Below are 23,626 nucleotides of genomic sequence, written 5' to 3' on the forward strand. Positions count from 1 at the left end.
TCTCCAGCGATGATGAAAGCAGCCTCTGGGTGTGTGGTTTCATGGATATTGATAATTTCGCAAAGTTAATTGAGAGCCAGATTGGTATTGGCCTATGGCGGGATGTACATAGCTGTAATAATAACAGATGTGAATTCTCTAGGCAACCAGAAGGGTCGACATAGCAGCATAAGGTACTCCAGATCCGGGGAGCAAAAGGATTTGAGGGTGTGTGCGCTATCTGGATTGCACCAAGCATTGTTCAGCATGAAACATACTCCCCCACCTTTACTTTTCCTAGCGAGGTCTTTAGACCTGTCCGCTTGGAACACAGAGAACCTGATGGGTTCAATGGATTGGTCTGGGATTTCTTCTGACAACCAGGTTTCGGTAAAGTGTAAGATGTCACAGTGCTTTGTTTCCCTTTGGTAGGATATTCTGGCTCACAGCTCACACAGCTTGTTGTCCAGGGACTGTACTTTGGCCAAGTGTTTGCTAGGGAGCGGCGGTTGATTTGTGCGCCATCTTAACCTAACCAAGATGCCAGCTCTTCTTCTCCGCTTCCAGCGATGCTTCCTCAGTAATGTTGGTGTGACGAATGGACCTCCTGTGGTTCGTGTGAGCAGGGGTTCCCAGTGGTAAAAAGGCGACACATTATGATTGAATGCCATCTTTCCGATGTTTAAAAGAGTCAATTGATCGTACCTGATGTGACTTTCAGTTCCTTGTAAGAGAAGTGCAGAAAGAAGTAGAGAGAAAGCAGAAAATTACAATGCTAATTTGGAGTACACAACACAGCTGCCGTATACGGCGCCATCTTGGGCCAGAGAGGAAGAAGATCCCAAAGAGGAAGACGTTTTCGAAAAGCAGGATGACACAGCTGTGGCTGACAAGAAAAATTAAAACCAACATAAAAGCCAAATACAGGGCGTATAATAAAGCAAAGATCAGTGCAGTTAGGGGATTAGAAAGCTTTTAAAAACCTTTTTAGGCAACTAAAAAAGTCATAAAGAAGGAAAAAATGGAATACGAAGGTAAGCTAGCCAGTATTAAAGAGGATACCAAAAGTCTCTTCAGGTACACAAACGTACCTGAGAAAAACGTACTCTCGTACCTGAGGTGAGAGTAGATATCAGACAGTTGAAAAATGATGCTAGAGAGGTAGTAATGGGGGACAAGGAAATGGCAGTTGAACTGAATAAGTATTTTGCATCAGTTTTCACTGTGGGGAAGCTTCAGCAGTATGCTGGAAGTTCAAGAGTGTCAGGGGGCAGAAGTATGTGAAGTTGCCATTATGTTCAATCCATAATGTTCTTGGAAACTGAAAGTTCTGAAAGTAGATGATTCACCTGGACCAGATGGTATACACCCCAGGGTTCTGAAAGAGGTAGCTGAAGAGATTGTGGAGGCACTAGTAATGATTTTTCAAGAATCAATTGATTCTGGCATGTTTCTGGAGGAATGGAAAATGACAGGTGTCACTCCACTCTTCCAAGAAGGGAGAGAGGTGGAAGAAAGGAAATGGCTGGGAAGATGCTGGAGTCATTTGTTAAAGAAGTGGTTTTGGGGTACTTGGAGGCACATAATAAAACAGACTAAGTCAGCATAGTCCCTGAAGTGAAATCTTATCTGACAAATCTGTTGGAATTCTTTGAAGAAATAACAGACAAAGGAGAATTGCTAGATACTGTGTACTTGGATTTTCAGAAGGCTTTTAACAAGGTGACACACACGAGACTGCTTAAGTTAAAAGCCTATCTTATTACAGGGAAGATACTAGCATGGATAGAGCTTTGGCTCCTTGGCAGGAGGCAAAGAATGGGAATAAATAGAGCCTTTTCCAACTGGCTTCCAGTGACTAGTGGTATTCCACAGGGGTCTGTGTTGGAACTGCTTTTTACGTTACATGTTAGTGTTGAATGATGGAATTGATGACTTTGTGGCCAAGTTTGCAGACTATGCAAAGGTAGGTGGAGCAACGGGTAGATTTGAGGAAGTAGAAAGACTACAGAAGGACTGACAGATTAGGAGAATGGGCAAAGATGTGGCAAATGGAATTCAGTGTCGGGAAATGAATGGCCATGTACTTTGGTAGAAGAAATAAAAGCATAGACTGTTTTTAAATGGAGAAGAAATTTAGAAATTTGAGGTGCAAAGGAACTACGTGCAGCACTCCCTAGAGGTTCATTTGCAGGTTGAATCAGTGATGAGGAAAGCAAATGCAATGTTAGCATTCATTTTGAGAGGACTAGAATATAAAAGCAAGGCTAATGTTGAGGCTTTATAATGCAATGATGAAGCCTCACTTGAGTATTGTGAGCAGTTTTGGGCCTTTATCTAAGAAAAGATGTGCTGACATTGAAGGGAGTTCAAAGGAGGATCACAGAAATAACTCAGGGATTGAAAGGCTTGTCATATGAGGAACATTGGATAGCTCTGGGCCTCTACTCACTGGTATTCAGAAGAATGAGAGGTGACTTCATTGAAACTATCAGATATTGAAAGGCATTGGTAGAGTGGATGTGGAGAGGATGTTTCCTATGGTTCAAGAGTCTAAGACCTGAGGGGACAGCCTTAGAATAGAGGGGCATCCTTTCAGAACAGAGATGAGGAACTTCTTTAGCCAGAGAGTGGTGAATCTGTGGAATTCATGGCCATGGAGGCCAAGTCAATGGGTATATTTAAGGTAGAGGTTGATAGATTCTTGATCAGTCAGGGCATGAAGGAATACTGGGAAAAGGCAGGAGACTGGGGCTGAGAGGGAAAATGAATCAGCCATGGTGGAACGGCTAAGATTCGTTGGACTAAGTGGCCTAATTTTACTCTATATCGTATGGTCTTCATCAATTGGGTGTCAAGTATAAAAGTGGTGAAGTAATAAAACCTCATTTTCATAATATTATGTGGACTGTGTCAAATAAGATAAAGAGTAACTTCCAGAAAAAACAAAGCTGCTATAAACATACAAGCCTTTTCTATTGCACTTAATTGCTTGTCTTCACTGTTGTTGAGGGTAGCAATGTTCTCAGAACCTCCTCTTGCGGTTAGCCATTTCATTGTCGTGTCTGGTTGCAGCAGGACTACCAACTTAATCTGATCTGATCTGATTGTGAGATTGTTTAACTGTTATTTTGGTCTGCAGAGCTGCTACTTTGTTGCCATTTTATTTTTTGAGCATAGCTGGTGCTAGAAATGTTCTTCAATAACTAATTGAAGAAAGGTTGGTCTTCTGGTAGAATAGTTGTCCAAGTGGTAACATTGTGGTGGAATAAATATCTGCTGCCGATGTTGATGATGCTCAGCCACAGATGACTGGTCTTCTAGGGCAATGTTTTTAAAAGAGTGGTAGTGCCTCACAACCAGATAGAGGAAATCTTTATTGTTAAGATACCTAATGGGCACATCCCTCCTTGCCATTGGTAGTATCTACAGGTGGTGCTACCTCAAGCACGCAATATATGTCATCTAAAATCTCCATTATCCCAGCCATGCCATCTTTGTTTTGCAGCTACCATTAGGCAGGAGGTACAGAAGCCTGAAGTCTCGCACTACTAGGTTTAAGAACAATTACTTCAGTTCAACCATTCAGTTCTTGTAACAACGGGCAAAACTCGAATAACTACAGCTTAGCAACACCGTGACTACTTTGACCAATTTGCACTGAAATTGATCTTTTTTGTTCTAATTTATATTACCTTGCGAATGCTGTTTAAATAATGCTGTGGGTCTGTGAGCTGCTCCATGTAAAATTTTCATTGTAACTGTGCATACATATTCTTGTGCATTTAAAAATAAACTTGACTTTGATTTTGAAGATTGTGTTTTCAACCACACTGCAATGGTTAGATCTCCTGTTAGTTTCATGAACAAAGAGTTATATTGCAATAGTTGATTTGCAGGTAATTTTGCCTTCATGTTGTTTTTCTTACAACCTTATACCTTTCTGATATCAGTGATCCTGCACAAATGTGTGAACTCAGTGCCTTACCACTCTCTTCAAGTTGTGTTCAAAATGGTGTCGTCTTCATCATCATCATCAGCAATCATTTGAAGTCGAGTATGATTCTTCACCTGATAGTTGATCTGGTCACTTGTGGGTCTTGAGATGAATAAAGATCCACAAGCCCTTTTGCACTGTTGGCAGATGTAGGTCATTGAAGTGGTGATGGATGTAGCTGGTTGGGGCCTTTCTTAGTCTCTCCATAAGTTGAAGCCGCTTAGTCTCCACGGCACGGTGGAGGTATTCTTTGAGCTGTGCAGTGCCCTCATAGACTGTCTTTCTCTAGCTTATCCTATCCTGTGCTAATTTCTCCCATTCATTTAGGTTGTTATGGCACTTTCTCAGGTGGGTCTTGATATTGTCCTTGAACCTCCTTTGTTCAAAATGGAAAATTGATTTGGGGGCTGATGGGTGGTGGTGACAGAAGCTGAATTGTTCATTTCTGACCTTGTAGCCTCAGGGCTTTGTGGAATTAATCAATGTTGAGGATTGCCTGTGCTGTGACCTGTTTATCAATGTGCCACTGTATCTATTAGATCTGTTGCTACCTGATTATTTGGAAATCTCAGCAGTTCAGCATGTGATTCATTAGAAGTCTGGAGTACATATTGGGTGTGTGGTCTGGACTGTCTGGCACAGTCCAGATTGTGTAGTCCAAGTGCATAGCCAGGTTTGGGAACATTGCTGTCAGGAACAAGTTTAGGTGCATAGCTGAATTCAGATTCTGCTGTGCTTGTATGTTTCTGCTTGTTTAGACAGGCTTGATGTGGCTGTTGCATGGCTAGTCTCTCTGTTTAGTTCTCATCTCAGGCGTTAGTAAAATGTATTTGAAATAGCAGTTTTTATTGCCACTGAGTGACTTACCCAGCTATTTCAGTATGCAATTAAGGGTCAACTATATTGTTGTGAATTTTGTATCACGTTTGAGCAAACATGGTGAAGCTCAATAGAGTATATCTTTAAACAGGATCATTTGGAACTGAAAAACTGAAAGGACATTTAAGAAAATATTCCAATACTTAAGAATCCATGAAGTTACCACAATGTGGATTTCATCCAAGTTATTAAATCTCCCATATAAAAGTATCTATGAAGTTATCTTCATTCACTCAAGACCTCATGGTTTAATACATTTTCATAATGGTAGAAAGTGAGGTTTACAGTAGCTAAAAATTTTGTCTCTTTGGAAATTGGGAAATGTATTAATTACTCAGAAATCAATTGGTTTTTTTTCCACAGGAGCTAGGAAGAGCAATTGGGATTGCACTCAGCAGAGAATTTGGTTGGAAAGCTGAATTGAGGAACCCCATGCTGGAGGTTTGGTGGACATGTGATATTGGCTAAGATGTGCAAAGTTTAGACCTCAAAGAAAACTTTATGCAGAAGTGTCACATCTACTTTTACTTTTTTTGTATAACCCTCTTTTTCATTATTTGAACTATTCTGACTATTTAGGAACAATTATAATGATGTAATTGAAAGTGTTTATTATAGCAACAAAGAGCCTCCTATTTGAGTTTGAAGAATCCTGCTGAAAGTAAACATATTAGCTGTTTTGCATATGGTCTCTAGGTTAAATCACAGTAAAAATACCACAGTAGATTTCATGGAGTGGAAAATATAATAATTTGAGAAAACATTGGAATTTCATAAAGAGTCATTGTATGTTAATGACACAAAAGGAAATGATTCAGAACACCTTTTCTGTGCTGTTTGAAAAGGAACTACTAGCCTAATATTACTTTCCAGCAAAAAGTCAAAAACCCTGCTGGTTCCATCTCTTCAATTATGCAGCCAAATACATCTTTTCAAATGCGATCAGGGTTGCTGTCTCTTCCATTCCTTTGAACATTGAGCTCTGGGCCATCACCCTACAGTTGAAGGAAAAATGCCCTAATCTTCCCTCTAATATTTCTACTAATTATTTTAGAACAATTCCCCTTGGCTTTTAAACCTTTCTGCTAAGGATAATAGGTCCTTTCTATTATTAGACTTCTTAAAATTTTATATAGCTCAGGTAAGTCTACTCTGTTCCAATAAAAACAGCTCCTGTCTTAACTGTTTTAAAATGTATTTGTTTGTTAGTTTATTTTTATCTTATTCAGAAAACAGGCCTTTCCAGCCCAATGAGCCATGCTGTCCAACAACCCACCTATTTATCCCTAGTCTAATCCCAGGACAATTTTCAGTGGCCAATTTACCTACTAACATACGTCTTTTGACTGCGGAGGAAACTGGAGTACCCGGAGGAAACCTACTTTGATCACAGGGCGAACATACAAATTCCTTGCAGGCAGTGCCAAATTTCAACACCAAACTCCAGAATGCCCCAAACTATAATAAGAGTCACAGCAATGGCTTTGCTACAGTTGTTGCACTTAGTGGGGAAATACAGTATCATTAGTTAGGAAGGATCTGTGATTTCTAATTAGAATCTTCCACGATTGCTCAAAAGAATACGATTTGACAATTTCAAATTTATTGGCCCTGGAGTTTATAGTGCTTGAGCAAAAATTAAATCACTTTGAAAAGATGACTTGTAACTGTTAATAGTAAGTAAAATTAAAACTTCTAATGGACTCTCAAACAAAATCAGAAAATGTTGAAAACACTTATCTGGTCAGGCAGCATCTATAGAGAAAGAACAAAGTTAATGTTTTATGTTGATGACTTTTCATCAGAACTGATCAATGACTGTCTCTCTCTATCTCCTACATAAATTAAGATTTTCTATCTTTATTACATGTAACTCTGAAATTTGAGACATTGAGGAGAGTAAAAACTATCTCCAAAAGCAGAGTGTATGCTTTAATAATTTACCATCTTAATTTTAGCTGAACAAGTTTAGAATACTATTGAATTCATGCATCTGAGTTGAAGCATATAATGGCCAAAAAATGAATTAGTTTTTCATACCCAATGTCTCAGCAAGGAGTCCCCTGTCAGAATAAAAATGCAGAAATTCAGATTCATGGCCCAGTAGTGAAATCTGTTGAAGCTGAGTGGAAATGTACTGGGAACAGCCAAGTACATTGTGTGTAACAAAGATTGATTAACGTAAACACAAGAGGTTCTGCAGATGCTGGAGACCCAGAGCAACACACACAAAATGCTGGAGGAACTCATCAGGTTAAGCAGCATCTATGGAAATGAATAAACAGTTGAATTTTAAGGCAAAGACCTTTTTTCAGGACTGGAAAGGAAGGAGGAAGACATCAGAATAAACAGGTTGGGGAGGGAGGCAAGGAGGATTATCTAGAAGGTGATAGGTGAAGCCAGGTAGGTGGGAAAGAAGGGTTGGAGAGAAAGAATCAGATAGGAGAGGAGAGTGGATCATAGAAGAAAGGGGCACCAGAGCGAGATGATGGGTAGGTGAAGAGAAGAATGGTGAATAGAAAAAGAGTGGAGGGGGGAGGAAAAATATTGGAAGGAGAAATTAATGTTCATGCTATCAGGTTGGAGGCTGCCCAGATGGGAAATGAGGTGTTACTCCCCCACCCTGAGAGTGGCCTCATCATGGCAAAAGAGGAGGCCATGGACTAATATGTTAGAATAGGAATGGGGATAAGAATTAAAATGCTTGACTGTTGGGGAATTCTGCTTTTGGTGGATGTAGCATCCATTGTGAAAATGAGGCGGTCAATGACAGGGAATTGAAAGTTATTGAGTTTGAGAATATGTGAATTATCATGGATGTAAGTGGAAAGGGATGAACCAAGATTGATTAACCTTTTAGGAGCAAACTCTCTTGGATATTTCCAATCTTATGGAAAAGTTATTTCCTTAATTGGTCATTGTCAGCATTTTGTGTTTTATAGTGCTGGTAACTTCGATGCTGGTGACAGGATTTTCTATTTCTATGCACTGTAGTCCAAATCTAAATCCTTTTTATGATTGAATCTCTTATAGACTGTGGGGGGGGGGGGGGAGAAGGTTAACATCAGTGATTTCATTACTCTTCTCTCTCTCTAATCTTCCATTCCTCCTCCCATCTCTTCATTCCAAATGTGTTGTCAAAAACTGGGGCTCAATTCTCAAAATAAGGGTTCAACCATTCAGTATATTACTGAGGAAAAAAATTGTTCATCTGGAGAATGATAACTCTTTGGAATTCTCTTTTCAAAGATTGTTGTGGCTTCATTTGCAGAGTATATTCAAGATAGAGATCAATATATTTTTCAATATTAAGGGACTTAAGAGATAATGGCTTTGTGCAGAAAAGTGGCTGAGATATTAAAGGCAGGTATAGAACAGACAGGACGTGCCAAATGCTCTTCCCCTGCTTCTTTTTCTTATGTTCTCAAGACTACTTATGAGAACATCAAGATTTCAAATACAGCTTTGTGAAATCTGCATGCCTGTTTAGTCCAAAATGTGAAACTAAGCCTAACCAAGGTTCTGCTTTAACATGTATGCTTCACATAATTCCTAAACAACACTCCACTTAACCTGCTTCAGCCAGTTGATTTCTCTAACCTCACTTGACCTCGGACCATTAGAAGTGTATACCTAATGAGTGCTTTGATCTTTTGTGTTTATCACTCCAACAGCCCAACTGGATGAAATGTAAAAATAGTGGCAGTATAAATTTTTAATTTAACATGAGCATAGATTATAACTTTATGCACTGATCCATTTAACTCCTGCTGCCCTCATAACCTGCTTCATTAACTCCACTGGATCGTCAAGACCTTCTATACGGGTTGTCCCCACCCCACACTGGCCATCCCAAGTGTAACATCATGAATAATAAATTGGAGTTAGGATATTTTTAGTTCAGGGTTTTAAAGGATTGTCATGCTATGGCTTCTCAGAACCAAATGAGGCTGAGCATATTACTGTATCAGCTAAGCTATATTTCATTTTCCTTTTGCAGATCTACATTCATTTCAATGACAATCATTGTGTGGTTGGAATTCCTATTCTAAGGTAGACATTTTCTACTACTAATCAATTAAAACTGTTCTGAAGATCAGGAATATTTAATGTGCATACAAATTTATAAAATGTCATTTATACAAAAGTATATATCTTAGTAGCTTTTAAAGAAAATTATAGGAGAATAGTATAATTTTGTATTTGCATTTATTTCTTTTTTCCACACTAATTACCCACACAGTTCAAAATAATTCTCTGTATTTCTAGACTTCCTTTAGCCAGCAGGGATTATATTAAAAGTGCAGGACTGAGATCTACAGTGGCATGGGCCATGGCCTCTCTTGGTGATATTCAGGTAGGTAATCCAGTAACTAGAATTTCTGTTTATATGTTGAATGATAGGCATACAAAGCAATTGCAATTTAAAGGGTCCATGACAATAAAAATATACATAGGTAATCCAATACCGAAATGAAATTATAGAACCATGAATCACAGAGAATGAGGCTATTCAGTCCATTTTCTCTGTACGGGTGATACAAAAGATTAATTGAATTAGTCTCTGTTCCCTGTTTTTTTTTACCATAGCAATGCAGTATTTTCATTTGGCATAAAGTCATTCCTCTTCTAAATTACTGTGAATTTACGTCTACTTTTTTTGAAATGTAATACAATCAAAATCATAAAGTATTGCTACATTCAGTAAAAGGACAAATCCTCCACTCTCATTCTTTCAACTTTCAGCCTGTCTTCAGATTACTGAACCAAGCACAAATAGTCTTATTTATTTGTATTCAAACTATGTATGCATGTAGAATTTTCTTTTCAAATCTTTTTATTATTATTATTATCATCCAAAATACAAGAGTACATCAAAGTAAGTAACACTTACAATGTCTCAAAAAAGAAATGAAACAATATTAAGGATTGAAAAATATGGTGACACAAAAAAAAGAGAAAAAAACCCTACTAAGGCAAGAAAAAGGTGAGGAAAAAAAGAACCCATTAGGTACATGTAACATTTTGTGTACGATTTTAAATCTTGTAAGCTTCCTCTTCCTAGGAACATAAAAATCATTTCTTGGCATTTAATCAATGATCATATTGCAATACCAAGTCTAGCAAAACTCCTCTTCTAAAATAAACTGTTCAAAAATGAAAAAATGCTCCTGCTAATGGGTCTTATGCAAGTTTAGTATAGCTTTTTTTTGTTTTTATTAAGTCTCTATTTCTTTTTAAAGTGTAATCTTTGTGAATCTCCCAAATCTTTTTGTTCATGCATTCCTTTCTCTGTGTGACTTACAGTATTTTGCTTCTCCATGTTTCCTCCTTGTTTACCGCTTCAAGCTAATTTGTATCCCACCTCCTTCCCTGTTTATTATATCCCCATGTTTTGGGTCAAACAGCATGGAAATAGAACTTGCAGCCTGTCATATTCATGGCAACCATCTCTGTTAATTCCTGTTTTCAGCACATGGTCTATAGACTTCTGTGTTTTGGTGATTCAAGCACTCATCCATATTCTGCTTAAGTATTGTGAAAATACTAAGCTCCATCATCAACCTGGGTAGTTTACTTTGCTTTATCAAAACTTTAAAATTGTTCCTCTTGTCATCTGTACTGCAGTGTCATCTTTGGAGTCAGTGTACTATCTATAAAATTTTATGTTTCATGATCATTTATTGGGTGCTATTTAAAGTCTGTTTTGATTTAATTAAAATATAAGTGGATTTTAAGACAGATTTGACTCTGTATGCTCTCAGTGTTCTGACATTATCTCTGAGGAATTAATTTTAAAATTTTGAAAGTAATAGAAGGAACTAGTGCAAAGTTAATTTGCTTTAATCCATGTAGAATAGCTAAGCTAAGAGTTGAAAAATGTCAGCAACAAGGCATGAGAGTGATGGATAGATGGGCTGAAGCTTTTACGGATTACATCAGGCTTTCTAATAGGTTGCTGAGGTATGACCTTATAGAGCTAGGGTTCCCAATCTTTTTGTGCCATTAAGAATCAGAATCACCGGCATATGTTGTGAAATTTGTTAAAAAGAGGTCTTTGAACCCCTGTTATAGGGGTTTAAGTGCATAGATAGGGTCGATGGTCTTTTTCCTGGGTGTGGGGGGGGAGGAGAGGAAGAGTCTAAAGCTAGAGGATATAGGTTTAATGTGAGAGGGGGAAATTTTAAAGGAGATCTAAGAGGCAAGTCTTCCCACGCATATGCTGGTGAGTATGTAGAACAAATTGCCAGAGAAAGTGATAGAGAAGGGTACAAAGTTATTTGGACAGGTACTTGTATAGGAATGAATAAACAGATATAGGCCTAATGGGATTAGTGTAGATAGGCAAAATGGGCAGCATAGATAAGCTGGCCTCAAGGGCCCATCTCTGTGCTGTACAACTCTGATTCTAAATATGTAATTGTATGAGCTGGATGTTAACCTTGCAAGAGTTTAGACATTTTGTGATCTAATTGGTTTTGACTTTGGAGAGGAAATAATTTCCAAAGTTGTTATATGCTAGATAGTAAGTACACTTTAAAAAGTTGAAAACAAGGATGCCATTCCCAGGTATGTTCGGTGATTTTTCTTTTTTTGTTTTCAGATTCCTTAACTAAATATCCACAATGTCCGAAGTAGTGAAATATTATAGCCAGTTTTTTCTAACATGCAATTGCTGAACTATTGGATCAGATTTTACTCATTACAATTTAAGATTTGAGAGACAGCCGTGCTGTGATTGAATGTACAATTCACTTGTTTATTTCTAGGTTGGCTCATTTGTGCTTGACCCAATGTGTGGGTTAGGGACCATTTTGCTGGAAGCTGCCAAAGAGTGGCCTGTAAGTAACTTTCCACTCAGCTTGCTTACAAACTGCAACACAGTTCTGTAATAGAGAAGGCAAGATTTAACATTCTTCTGACAGTATCAAAAATCACATTGCTTTGCAAGTATTACATTCATGTGCACCTTTAAATAATGTTTTGCAATTATTAAAAGCTGCTGTGCCCTAAATTTTTAGCTACTGCAAAAAATTTAAAAATCTGATAAAAATCATTTCCAAGAGATGCAAAACAAATTAGCAGATGTACTCATTTCACATAGTGATTGCTTCATTTTTCTTGTGTCAGCTGAAAGAATGTTAAAGTTCTGTAGAGTTGCACTATTGTGTTTTAAATCCAGAAGTATGTGGTGATTCAAATTATTTGTCTTTTATCCATTAACATCCTGCCATGATTTTATATAGTGTATCCTCAAACTATTGCCGAACTGCAAATATTGTTTTGCTCAACAGGTACCCTTCTCTGTCAGTCACTATAATCATGGTTTATCTTCTACCTTAATTATCTGCTAGCCATCAGTTCCAGAAGTTACACCATTTTCAGCCTTGAATCTCATTAACAGCTGAGCATTCACAGCTCTTTGTGTTCTGTAGATAAGTTTTTTCCTCATCTCAGTTCCAGACAGCAACCCCTTAATCTAAGTTTTATGTCTGCCCGTTCTAGATTTTCCATTCAAAGAAAATAACATTTTCTCTGCCATTCCCTTGCAAATCCAGTAATTAGATATTCTTTCATTCTTTAAGACTCTAGTGTGCATAGCCCAATCATACTCGATCCCTCTTCACAGAACAGCTCTCTCAAACAGGAATCACTCCCCTGAAGATATGTATTACAACAAAGTGCTGATTATCGACCAGATGTTTATCCATCTGGAGGAAAAATTATTGAGCATGTAGTTGTAGCCATTCATTTGTAGATAGCTTGTAAGTAACATTTCTGTTTCACACCACCCAAAATCCCCCAATTTAACCCTAGCCTAATTAGTTGACAGTTTACAATGACCGTCTAACCTACCAATCAGTACGTCTTTGGACTGTGGGAGGAAGCGCAGTCATGGGGAGAACGTACAGACTCCTTACAGGCAGTGGCAGGAATTGAACCGTGGTCACTGGTACTGTAAAACATTGTGCTAAGGACTACACTATATCATGCAGCCCCAACCTAAAGGGAATGTTTTTATCTTCTTAGTAATCTCAGTGTAACTCCAATCTGCTTATCAAATTAGCTTTTTTATTCTCTCAGGGTAGCTACCACATCTTTTTCTTGTTTCCCTCAGAACGCATATTATCATGGAATAGACAATACAGCCATACAACTGCAGATGGCATCTGTTAATGTGTGTTTTGCAAAGCTGGAGAGCAACATTGACTTAACAAGATCTTCTGTCACAGGTAATAAGGAGTTCTAAGAATCAAAGCAGCCATTCCGCTTATCTTTGCAAGAGGAAATTTGTTATTATCCATCACATTAATGAATGTGAATGGTTAGTAAAAGAAATATTTTATGCAACATTTGATCAAATTGTATCTGTGGAAATCTCTTAAGTAGTCTTAAATTCTATTCTAAGATGGATGGATAGATGGTTGCTGCTTCCTGTTTTTTTAGATGCAGTTATCTTGCTCTTATTTCTAGTGCAACCTGACCGAGGGTTGATTTAAATTTCATTGAGGATTAAATATGTGGAAGTACCTTTGATTTTCCTCAAATTTTTAAATATTATATAGTGAGAGAGGGAATTGTTTTTGGAAAAATTCCATGGAACTAATATATTTACAACCTTATCATATGGTGGTAATTGCCACTGTGAAATAAAACAATATATAATAAATCCACAACAGTAATTTATAATTATAAGTCACAGCCTTAAGAGCATTATTAAATGTACATTTGGTGTCAGCTCAGATGTGATAAATAACTTCAATGATCTTGCCTGTGTAAGGTAGCTTAAATTATATATGATCTCGTAGTTGCATCTCAAAATATTTTCCCTTTCATAGGGACAGTTAATAATACTCAACCTTTCATTGCTTAAAGAAATCTTGTTCAAAATTAATGAAGGCAGAATACAAAGTTGATTTTCATGTTTTGTATCAGTTTTTTAAAGGGCGTTAAAAAGTATTAGTAATATATAGAAAAACAATTAATTACTTTATACATTTTTGGTGGATTACAAAATGATTTATTTGTATTTGTAATGCTTAAAATTTATAACTCTGATTATTGATCTATGTGTTGCAGAATTACCTTTACTTACGGAAAGTATTGATGTGGTCGTCTGTGATATTCCATTTGGGAAAAAATTTAAAATTACTCAGGACACAAAAGCAATGATGCCCTGTATCCTCAAGGAGATGGTGAGGTATGTTATTTCTTCAACTGTTCAAAAGTTGGAAATTTGATATGGCTAGGAAGGAAATAAATTCTTCAGTCTTCCAGATGTATAAACAATCTACTTCATATTTTATCTCATTTAAGGGATATCTTCAAAGCTATCAGCTATTTCCTCGAGTACTTATTTTGCCTTATTTTGTTTGCTGGGAATTCAAATTAGTTTCTCTCCCTATAACCTTTCTTCCATTGTTTGCAAAACATTTATTAGGGTCTCTGTTTGTGGTCATACCTAACCCTGAGGCATTGTAGAATGAAAGTTCCTACCAATTCGGAACCTTTTAAGTCTGTACTTTTTATTTTGATGGAAGCATTCAAGCTAGTCTTTGTCCCCTGGTAATGCTGTCTTTGCCTTAGTGCTGATATGGCACTATTGCATAGAATTGAAATAAATGATAATGTGCAACCTGAATTTTTGGAAAACTTATTTCATTTAAAAAGGTGAACAATTTCATGTACAACATAAAATCTGTCTCATCTGCAGCATATAAATCCTGATCTGTAACTAATTTAGATTTGGGACATTATAAGTTATAAACAAAAATGAATAACATGCTAGCACATAGACTCAGCCTTTTATTATTATTTGGCTGCAGACTTAGTTGTTTAAATGCACTTTTCTGCCATTTTCTTATTACTGACACCTTGGTGAATTAGTCCTCTTTTACCATCTGTAATACTTGTGAAGGTGCTGCAGGGTAGATGTGATTCACTGGGGAACTTGCTTATAATTACCTTGTGATGTTGTGGTGGTAAAAGGTCGCAAGTGATGGAGGGGCTGTCAGAATAACCTTGCTGAGCTTGTGTAGTGCCTCCTGTAGCTTGTATGCTTTTCACCCAAAATATTGGTACTTCAAAGAATTGGCAAGCGTCCAAAGAGCTGTGTTCGCCATACAAATTATTCTCTCCTATCAGAACTCTGAATGTTAGTGGAGGTGCTGCTATTAATAACTTGGATGCAACTAGCAGCAAGGAAACGTGTTCATGGGAATTGGTGATAGAGACTGGTCTGCCGTTTTACATCCATTCACAAGGTGTGGATGTCATTGTTAAAGCTGCGGTTTGTAGTCTTCGCACAATGTAATTTGCTAGGGCAGTTAAGATCAATTACGTTGGTACTTATGGAGGCAAATGTAAATCATGGTACAGTAGTGTATTTGGTAGAGCTGCTGTCTCACGGCTTCACCAACCCAGGTTCAGCATGTGCTGCCTGTGTGGTTGGTTTGTTTCCATCTCCCAAAATCATGCAGGTTAGTAGGTTAATTCACCACTGTAAATTACCCCAATTTCAGAGTGAGTGGTAGAATCTGCAGGTTATTAGAATATAGGTAGGGGAGGTGGTATAGAATAGATTACAGGGAAGGAAATGGGAGTTTTCTATAATCTAATGTGGACTTGTTAGGCTGAAATAGCCTCCTTTTCGTCGTAAAGAAATGTGGAAATTTTTGCAAATTTCTTTGCCTGAAGGACGTTAGTAAATCAAATGGATTTTCTGACATTCAGGTACTCTCACAGTCACCGTTTCTGATACTAGCTTTTATTTTAATTAGAGTAATTTAGTTACTTTAATTTGCCAGGTGTCATGGTGGGATTTGAACTTATTTGTAAATCATAGGTGCAGACCTCTGTGAACCCTGGTTCGGTAATATAGCCATTATAGTACCGTACTCCCAACAATAACCCTCAATTCTGTTTCCTTGTTCTGAGTCTTCTAAAATTTTCAATGATTATAGTCAATTCTCTAATACCTTTTAGTCGTGTTTTTTAATAGGGTGCTACGTGCAAATGGGACGCTTGTGCTACTACTTAGCCAAGAACTCTCACTGGATATACAGCAATGGCAGAAACCAAAGAGTCACCAGACTAATGAAGGAAAATATGCTGTCCAGGAGGATGGAAATCCTTTACCAACAAAGCAATGTCCAGAAGCAATTGAAAATGTGAAGGACTTAGCAGCAGCTGAAAATGAGCACTCTGAAGTTAAAATGGAAGTTTTGGCCTCTCTGATACTAAAGGGTATCTTCCCAGTCAGTCTTGGTGTTACAGAAGCCGCTATACACAAGTACAAGAAAATCGCTGTAACATGAGTGAAAAGAATGGCATAGAATATATTCAATTTGTTAAGCACAACGCAAGGATCCAAAGTGAGCAGAAAAAGTTATCAGAAAGATAAAATTAGTAATTTCTTGGTAGGGAAGTTGGTAGGGAATATGACCTCAAGTAATATCCTAACTTTAACCTCTTAAGATTGTTTATGGTACAAGGTGAAATGGAAGGTAACATGTGGCATGCTCCTATGATTTTAATCTCAGTTGGATCTGCCAATTTTATCTGGTGACTGTGATTTAAAACCATCAGTGAAAGTTCAGCCATTCACAGGCCTGTTCAGTCAACAGTCCCAATATTGTACTCCTTGAGCAACAGAGTTGCAGTTACAAAGTGGGGTTATGGGGTGAGAAAATGCTATTCAAACAGATTGAATCTAAATAATTTTTTATAATTTTTAGTTTTCTCTGATACTGTTACAATATCTTAATGCAGACTCTGAAATTTTAGAGCTCTATGAGTAAATGTTCCTTGAACTGCTGGCAGTCTAAAGGATTACATATTTGATAGTATATTGATGGCAAGAGGACAGAATATAAGAATTGCATTGAACACTGCAGATTTCTTTGTGAATGAAGAGAAAACATTGAATCAACTTATTCTTCCTGAAATAAATGATTCCCTCTGTTTATGAACAGCAGGACATATTATCACAATTATATGGTATGTTTTCATTATGTCAGACATTTGTACAATTTTAATGCACTTTATTTTTAGCACTTAGTATTTTAAGAATAAAGGAGAGTATTTTATAGCATTATTATTTGTTCTTTTATTACAAAGGCACTAGGTTTTGTCTGGTGTAACAGCATCCAAACAGGTTCTTGTTGATGATTTGTAAATTAGGATTTCACATTGAGGGAAAAATATAGTAATGGTGTCCTGTAATATCTTTGCATTGAAAGCAGCATATCCTGCAGCCTTGACATCAGGGAGACAGTCATATTAATGTACAACACACATAAGATGCTGGAGGAACTGGGCAAATAAGGCAGCATCTATGAGGGGAATGAACAGTCGACATTTTGGGCCAAGACCCTTCACCGGTATCTGCAGATTCTCTTGTGTTTCGTGAAATTAATGTTTTCTGGTACTGAGCATGCTCTACACTGAATCAATGTCTGTGAAAGCAGTTCTGCTAGTGCATTGCATGCTTTGTGGAAATAGTCAAAATGTTTCAGTGTCTTTGTAACAGGCTGACTGAAATTGCATTTCATGCTTGGTATATTGTTATCTGTATATTGTTGTGTTCAATTGTTTAAATCACTTTATATTCCTACTCAATCAATTTGATCATATGTATTAGGGAATTGTAGGATATCTCATACTCCTGGGCTTGAGCACAGAATACACATTGTATGAGAAAAGGCAACCCAGACTTTGAATATAGTTCTCTCCAACACACTATCTCTTTCCCTACTGCTCTGGCTTGTCCAGGGTGACAGTTTTATAATTACACAGATAACATATCCTGTACACATAGGTGATATTAATGAATGCACTATCAGACCTGCAAGATTTATTACCTTCAGTCTTGGTATCTTTGGTGAAGTTTCATCTTCTGCACAGTTCTCTCCAGAGAAGAATTAATTGAAAATATCAAGGCTTTCATTCCCACAGAAGTAAGAGATTCAGCAAATGCTAGAAATCCAAAGTAAAACACACAAAATGCTGGAGGAACTCAGCAGGTCAGGCAACAAATATGGAGAGGAATGAGGAGTCCGAGACTTCATCAGAATTAGAAAGAAAGGGGGAAGAAGCCAGAATAAGAAGGTGGATGGAGGGGAAGGAATGCAAACAAGAAAGTCATAGGTGAAGCCAGGTGAGGGGGAAGGAGGGATGAAACAAGCTGAGAGGTGATGGGTGAGATATGTGGATAGGTGATAGGCTGAAGAAGAAATCCAATAGGAAAGGAGAGTGGTCCATGGGAGGAAGGGAAGAAGGAGGGTGACAGAGAGAGATGATAGGCAGGTGAAGAGAAGGGAAAGAAGTAAGGAAGAGCTGGATTGGGAAAAGATAAGTAGGAGGGAGGAGAAATTACCTGAAGTTAGAGAAAACAATATTTGTTCAGGTAGGTTGGAGGGAAGCCAGATGGAATATGAGGTGTTCTTTCAACCTGAAAGTGGGCTCAGCAGTAGAGGAGGCCATGGACCGATGTGTCAGAACTGGAATTAAAATGGTTGGCCACCAGGAAATTTTGATTGTTGCTGATGGATCAAAGGTGCTCGATAAAGTGGTTCCCCAATCTACATCGGGTCTCACCAATGTAGAGGTGGTAGCACCTGATACAGTAGATGATCCTGCAGACTTGCTGATGAAGCAAGTCACCTGAAAGGACTGTTTGGGACCTTGAATGAAATATAGGGAGGAAGTGAATAAGCAGGTCTAGTATTTCATTTGTTTATGTGGCTAAGTGCCAGGAATGAGATCAGTAGGGAGGGACAAGTGGTCAAGGAAATCACAGGGAGCAATCCCTGTGGAAAGAGGAGAGTGGGGGAAGTAAAAATGTGTTTGGTGGTAGGATCCTGTTGAAGGTGACATAAGTTATAAAGAATGATGTGTTGAATGCAGAGCTCATGGGGTGGCAGGTAAGGACGAGGAATTCAATCCCTGTTAAGTCAGTGGGAAGATGGGATGAGGGTGGATGTTTGGGAAATGAAGGAGATGCCAGTGTGGGCAGCATCAATGGTGTAGGAAGGGAAATCCTGTTCTTTGAAGAAGGAAGACATCTCTCTGATGTTCTGTAAAGGAAAGCCTCATCCTGGGTACCGATGAGGTGGAGACAGGAACTGAGAAAAGGAAATGGCATTTTTACAAGTGACAGTGGAAAGAAGTATAGTCAAGATACCTGTGAGAGTCAGTAGATTTATAAAAGATATTCACTTGTCTGGCTCCAAGAGGTGTAGACAGAGACATCAAGGAAGGGAAGAGAGATTTCAGAAATGGACCAAAGGAATTTAAGGGTAGGGTGTAAGTTGGAGGCAAAGTTGATGAAATTGAAGAGCTCGGTATTGATTAATATTAAGCAGCACCAATCCAGTTGTCAGTGTAGCACAGAAAGAATTGGGGAGCATTAGCAGTGAAGGTTTGGAATATGGACTGTTCCACTTAGCCAATGAAAAAGAGGGCATAGTGGTTTTAATTTCTTCTGGCCAGCTTTCCTCTCGAGTATGTGCACAGAACTGGATATTCATATGGATGTCAAAGTTGTTCACACCAACCCTGTGGTTCACAGAAAATGGAAAGGTTTGTCCTCAGAGACTCACATTGAAAGGTATGCTCATTATTTTGAAGACTGCCTTCATTGATGCAAAAGTACTGGTTTGGTGGCTTTTAGAGAATAGAACTATTCTTCGTAGAGCTCACTAAGAAACCATCTAAAAGCAAGAGGGCACTCTGTCCTCAGTATCATTATTAGTTACTTAATTTTAGAACAAAATGAATAGGTGCAGGTGTAGTTCATTAAACCTCTCAGGCTGGCTATCTCATCCAATAAGATCTTGACATTCTTAAAATTTATTTTTATTTAGAGATACAGCGTGAAATAGGCCCTTCTGGCCCTCAGAGCCACACTGCACAGCAATCCCAGAGAACCCTGATTTAACCCCAACCTAATTATGGGACAGTTTACAATGACCAATTCATCTACCTGGTATGTCTTTGGACTACTGTAGGAGGAAACTCACACATTCTATGGGAAGGATGTACAGATTCGCCTTACAGAGGATGCCAGGATTGAACTCTGAACACCAGTGCCTGAAGCTGTAATAGCATTGCACTAACCACTATGCTACTGTGTCGATTTCTATCTTAAATAATGAATAAAATATAGTTTGCATACCTATCTTGGGTAGAAAACTCCAGATCCCTTGCACTTTGTTTCACTTTGAATGGCCAAACCCTTATTAGACTGTCCCCTCAAGTTTGCACTTTTACACTCCATAATGAGATCATTCTCTGTCACTGAGTAAAATGGCCCAATCTGCTTAATCTCCCTTGATACAACAAGCTATCTCAGGAATCAGACTGGTTAACCTTGAAAGCAGTTGCTTTCTCACAAGAATATCCTACTTTTGTTTGGGTGACCAGGCCTAAACAAATGCAGTCTCAACAGTGTATTATATAATTGGGAAATGGTCTCCATCCCTGTACACAAATCCTCTCACAATAAAAGCTCATGTACAATTTGCTTTCACAATTGCTTACTGTACCTGCATGTTACTTTTAAGTGGTTTGTCTTCAAGGATACATGTGTCACCTAAACATGAACTCTTTCAGTACTGAAGTATTCTCTACCTTTCTAATTTTTCTGCCAAAGTGGATGGCTTCACATCATTCCACATAATATTCTGACATCCGACGCCATAGAGGGTCATACCTCAAATAACAATGTCAGAGTAAAGAAAGGAGATAGCCTAGTGACATGTTGTGACAACAATGTTTTCCACAGTGTAAAAAAACAACAAAGAAGAGCAGGTCATTGACTTCAGAAAGGGGGTAGTGTACCTGATCCTGTTTACATCAATGGTGCTGAGGTTGGGAGGATTGAGAGCTTCAAATTCTTAGGAGTGAACATAACTGATAGCCTGCCCTGGCCCGTACTTCCTGTCAAGATGGCTCCAGTGAACAACGATTCCTCAGGCGACATCTTCAGATAGCCAATCTCTTCAATTACTTTACTGTTTTTATGCCTCCTGCTTGTTCTTTTTGTCTTGTTTGTGCTGCTGTTGGAGCCTGTGATGTGCAGTTTGGAACTGGATCAAATTATTTAGTGCTCGTCTGTGTAGAGAGAGCTGCCTTGTGGAGAAGATCAGAGACGGCATGGAGTCATGAACAACTCCATCTCAAAAGCAGCAAGGAAGACTGAGGCAGAGGGGGGGGGTCAGTTATCACTCCCAATAGAGGCTTCCAGGGTTCATGCTGGTGGCATATGGACCCAGTATGGTGGTCACGCTTCACGGAAGGACAGTTCATATGGCTGCTCTCATCATATGCCAACAGAATGACGTTTTTGATATTCTGAGATTTAGTGATTATCAGACTGTATATTGGTCTCTTTCAGTTTTTCAGGGTTTTGGGGCAGATTGGTGGGTGGGTGATCTCTAGATTTTTTTGTGTGGGGGTTTTGAAGCTACTGTTGCTGTTCTTTTCTATGTTTCTTTTTCGGTGGGAAGGGGTTTGGGATTTGATGCTGTTGCTGTTTTACTGCAGGGGGGTGAGAGATATTGGGGTTTGTGAGTTTTGTTTCTTTGTCCTTTTTGCGCTGGGGGGGGTAGAAGTTGAGGTCTTTCAACAAATTCCCATGGTCATTTTGTATTTCATGGCTGTCTGGAGAAGACAAATATCAGAGTTGCATTATACACGCATACTTTGACAATAAAATGAACCATGTAGGTATCACGGCCTTGAAAGCTTACCATCCCCTCTACTTCCTCAGGAAACAAAAGAAATGTTGCACGTCTGTTTAAGCCTCACCAGCTTTTAGTAATGCACTATAGAAAACATTCCATCCCAATACATCACAACTTGGTATGGCAATGTGCTGCTGATGGCTGCAAGATACTGTAGAGAGTTGTGGATACAGCTCAGCACATTATGGAAAGCAGCATGAACTCTTTCTACACTTGACACTGCCTCAGTGAAGTACCAGCATAATCAGTTACCCTAGACATTCCCTTTTCCCCTACCCCATGGATGATTACATCGGCACCAGGGACTGAGCTGCAGCTCCTCGGAGAATGTGTTAAGGAACTGGAGCTGCAGCTCCTCGGAGAATGTGTTAAGGAACTGGAGCTGCAGCTCCTCGGAGAATGTGTTAAGGAACTGGAGCTGCAGCTTTATGACTTTCAGCTCATTCAGAAACTGAGGAGGGGATAGATTGGAGCTACAAGGCAGCTGTCACTCCTAAGATGCCAGAGACAACTGTCAGGAGAGGGAAAGAAAGTGGGCAGACAGTGAAGAGTTTCCCTGCATCCCATTCCCTCAGTAATGAATATACTACTTTGAATACCATTGAGGGGGCGACCTGCAGCAATCGGGTTTCTGGCACTGCAGTTCAGAAGGGAAGGGGGCAGAAGAGGACTGCAGTAATGGTAGGGGATTCCATAATTAGAGGAGTAGGCACAAGATTCTGTGGGTGCGGTAGAAATACCTAGAGGCTATGTTGCCTCCCAGGTGCCGTGGTCAGGAATGTCTTGGATCAGCTCCACGGGATTCTAAAAGGTAAGAGTGAGTCTTGGTACATATAGACACCAATGACAGTCACATAGGTAGGAGAAGAGGAGATCCTGAAGAGAGAATTTAGGGAGAAGCTGAAAAGCAGGACCTCCGGGGTAGTAATCTCTGGATTGCTGCCTGCGCCACGCACCAGTGAAAGTAAGAATAGATGATTTAGCAGATGAATAAGTGACTGAGGAACTGGTGTAGTGGGCAGGGTTTAAGATTTCTGGATCATTGGGATCTCTTCTGGAGAATGTACAACTGTACAAAAGGGACAGTTTACACTCAAACCTGATGGGACTGATAGCCTTGCAAGCAGGTTTGCTAGAACTGTTAGGGAGAGTTTAAGCTTATTTGGAATGGGGATTGGACACTGAGCTACAGGGCTAAGGATGGGGCAGTTGGTTTACAAGCAGAGACTGTGTAGTGAGACTGTCAGGAAGGACAGGCAGATGATAGGGCAAAATTGCAGTCAGTGGGATGAGTTGCAGTGTGTTGGGGGCAAAATCAAAAAGGGTGATGAATTCTGGAGTGAAGATATTTGAATGCATGCAGTGTATGAAATAAGACCAATGATCTTTGAGCTCAGTCAGAGGTTGGCAGGTATGACGTGGGCATCACTGAGTTGCAGCTGAAAGAAGATTATACTTGCGAGCTGAACATACATTGTATTAAAAGATCAGGCAGGTAGGCAGAAGGCTCGTCGTGTAGGTCTGTTGGTAAAAAATTAATCCTGAGGAAGAAAATTGGAAGATGTAGAATTGTGTTGGCTGAGTTAAGAAACTGAAAGGGTTAAAAATACCCCGATGGGAGTTATATTCAGGCCTCTGAGGAGTTGTAAAGATGTGGGCTACAAATCACAGTTGGAGGTAGAAAGGCTGTACCAAAAGTGCAATGTACTGTTAGCCATGGGGGATTTCAATATGAAGATAGATTGATAAAATCAGGTTGGTGTAGATTTTGGATCCCAAGATGTTGCAGAATGCATACAAATTGACTTTTTAGAGCAGTTTGCGGTTGAGCCCACTAGGGGATCAGCTACTCTCGATTGGATGTTGTGTAATGAACCAGATTTGATTAGGGGACATAAAATAAAGAAACCCTTAGGAGGAAGTGATGATAATATGATAGAAATCACTCTGCAATATGAGAGGGAGAAATCAGATGTATCAGTATTACAGTGGAGTGAAGGGAATTACAGGCATGCGGGAGGAG

The 23,626-nt window shown here is 38.9% G+C and overlaps 1 protein-coding gene across 1 annotated transcript in view; it reads left to right on the plus strand.

Moving 5' to 3' along the window:
* The window catches only part of thumpd2 (THUMP domain containing 2), a 38,937-nt gene extending 21,985 nt beyond the window's left edge, over nt 1-16,952 (plus strand). Inside the window, exons 4-10 of the mRNA XM_059982915.1 lie at nt 5,219-5,296; nt 8,856-8,908; nt 9,125-9,212; nt 11,626-11,697; nt 12,975-13,089; nt 13,937-14,057; nt 15,858-16,952. Coding sequence (XP_059838898.1) covers nt 5,219-5,296; nt 8,856-8,908; nt 9,125-9,212; nt 11,626-11,697; nt 12,975-13,089; nt 13,937-14,057; nt 15,858-16,173 — 843 coding nt within the window. The 3' untranslated portion in view covers nt 16,174-16,952. The remainder of the gene's footprint in view (nt 1-5,218; nt 5,297-8,855; nt 8,909-9,124; nt 9,213-11,625; nt 11,698-12,974; nt 13,090-13,936; nt 14,058-15,857) is intronic.
* The last annotated feature ends 6,674 nt before the right edge of the window (nt 16,953-23,626 follow it).

The sequence above is a fragment of the Hypanus sabinus genome, chromosome 10 (assembly GCF_030144855.1).
Source record: "Hypanus sabinus isolate sHypSab1 chromosome 10, sHypSab1.hap1, whole genome shotgun sequence".
NCBI classification, from domain to species: Eukaryota; Metazoa; Chordata; class Chondrichthyes; order Myliobatiformes; family Dasyatidae; genus Hypanus; species Hypanus sabinus.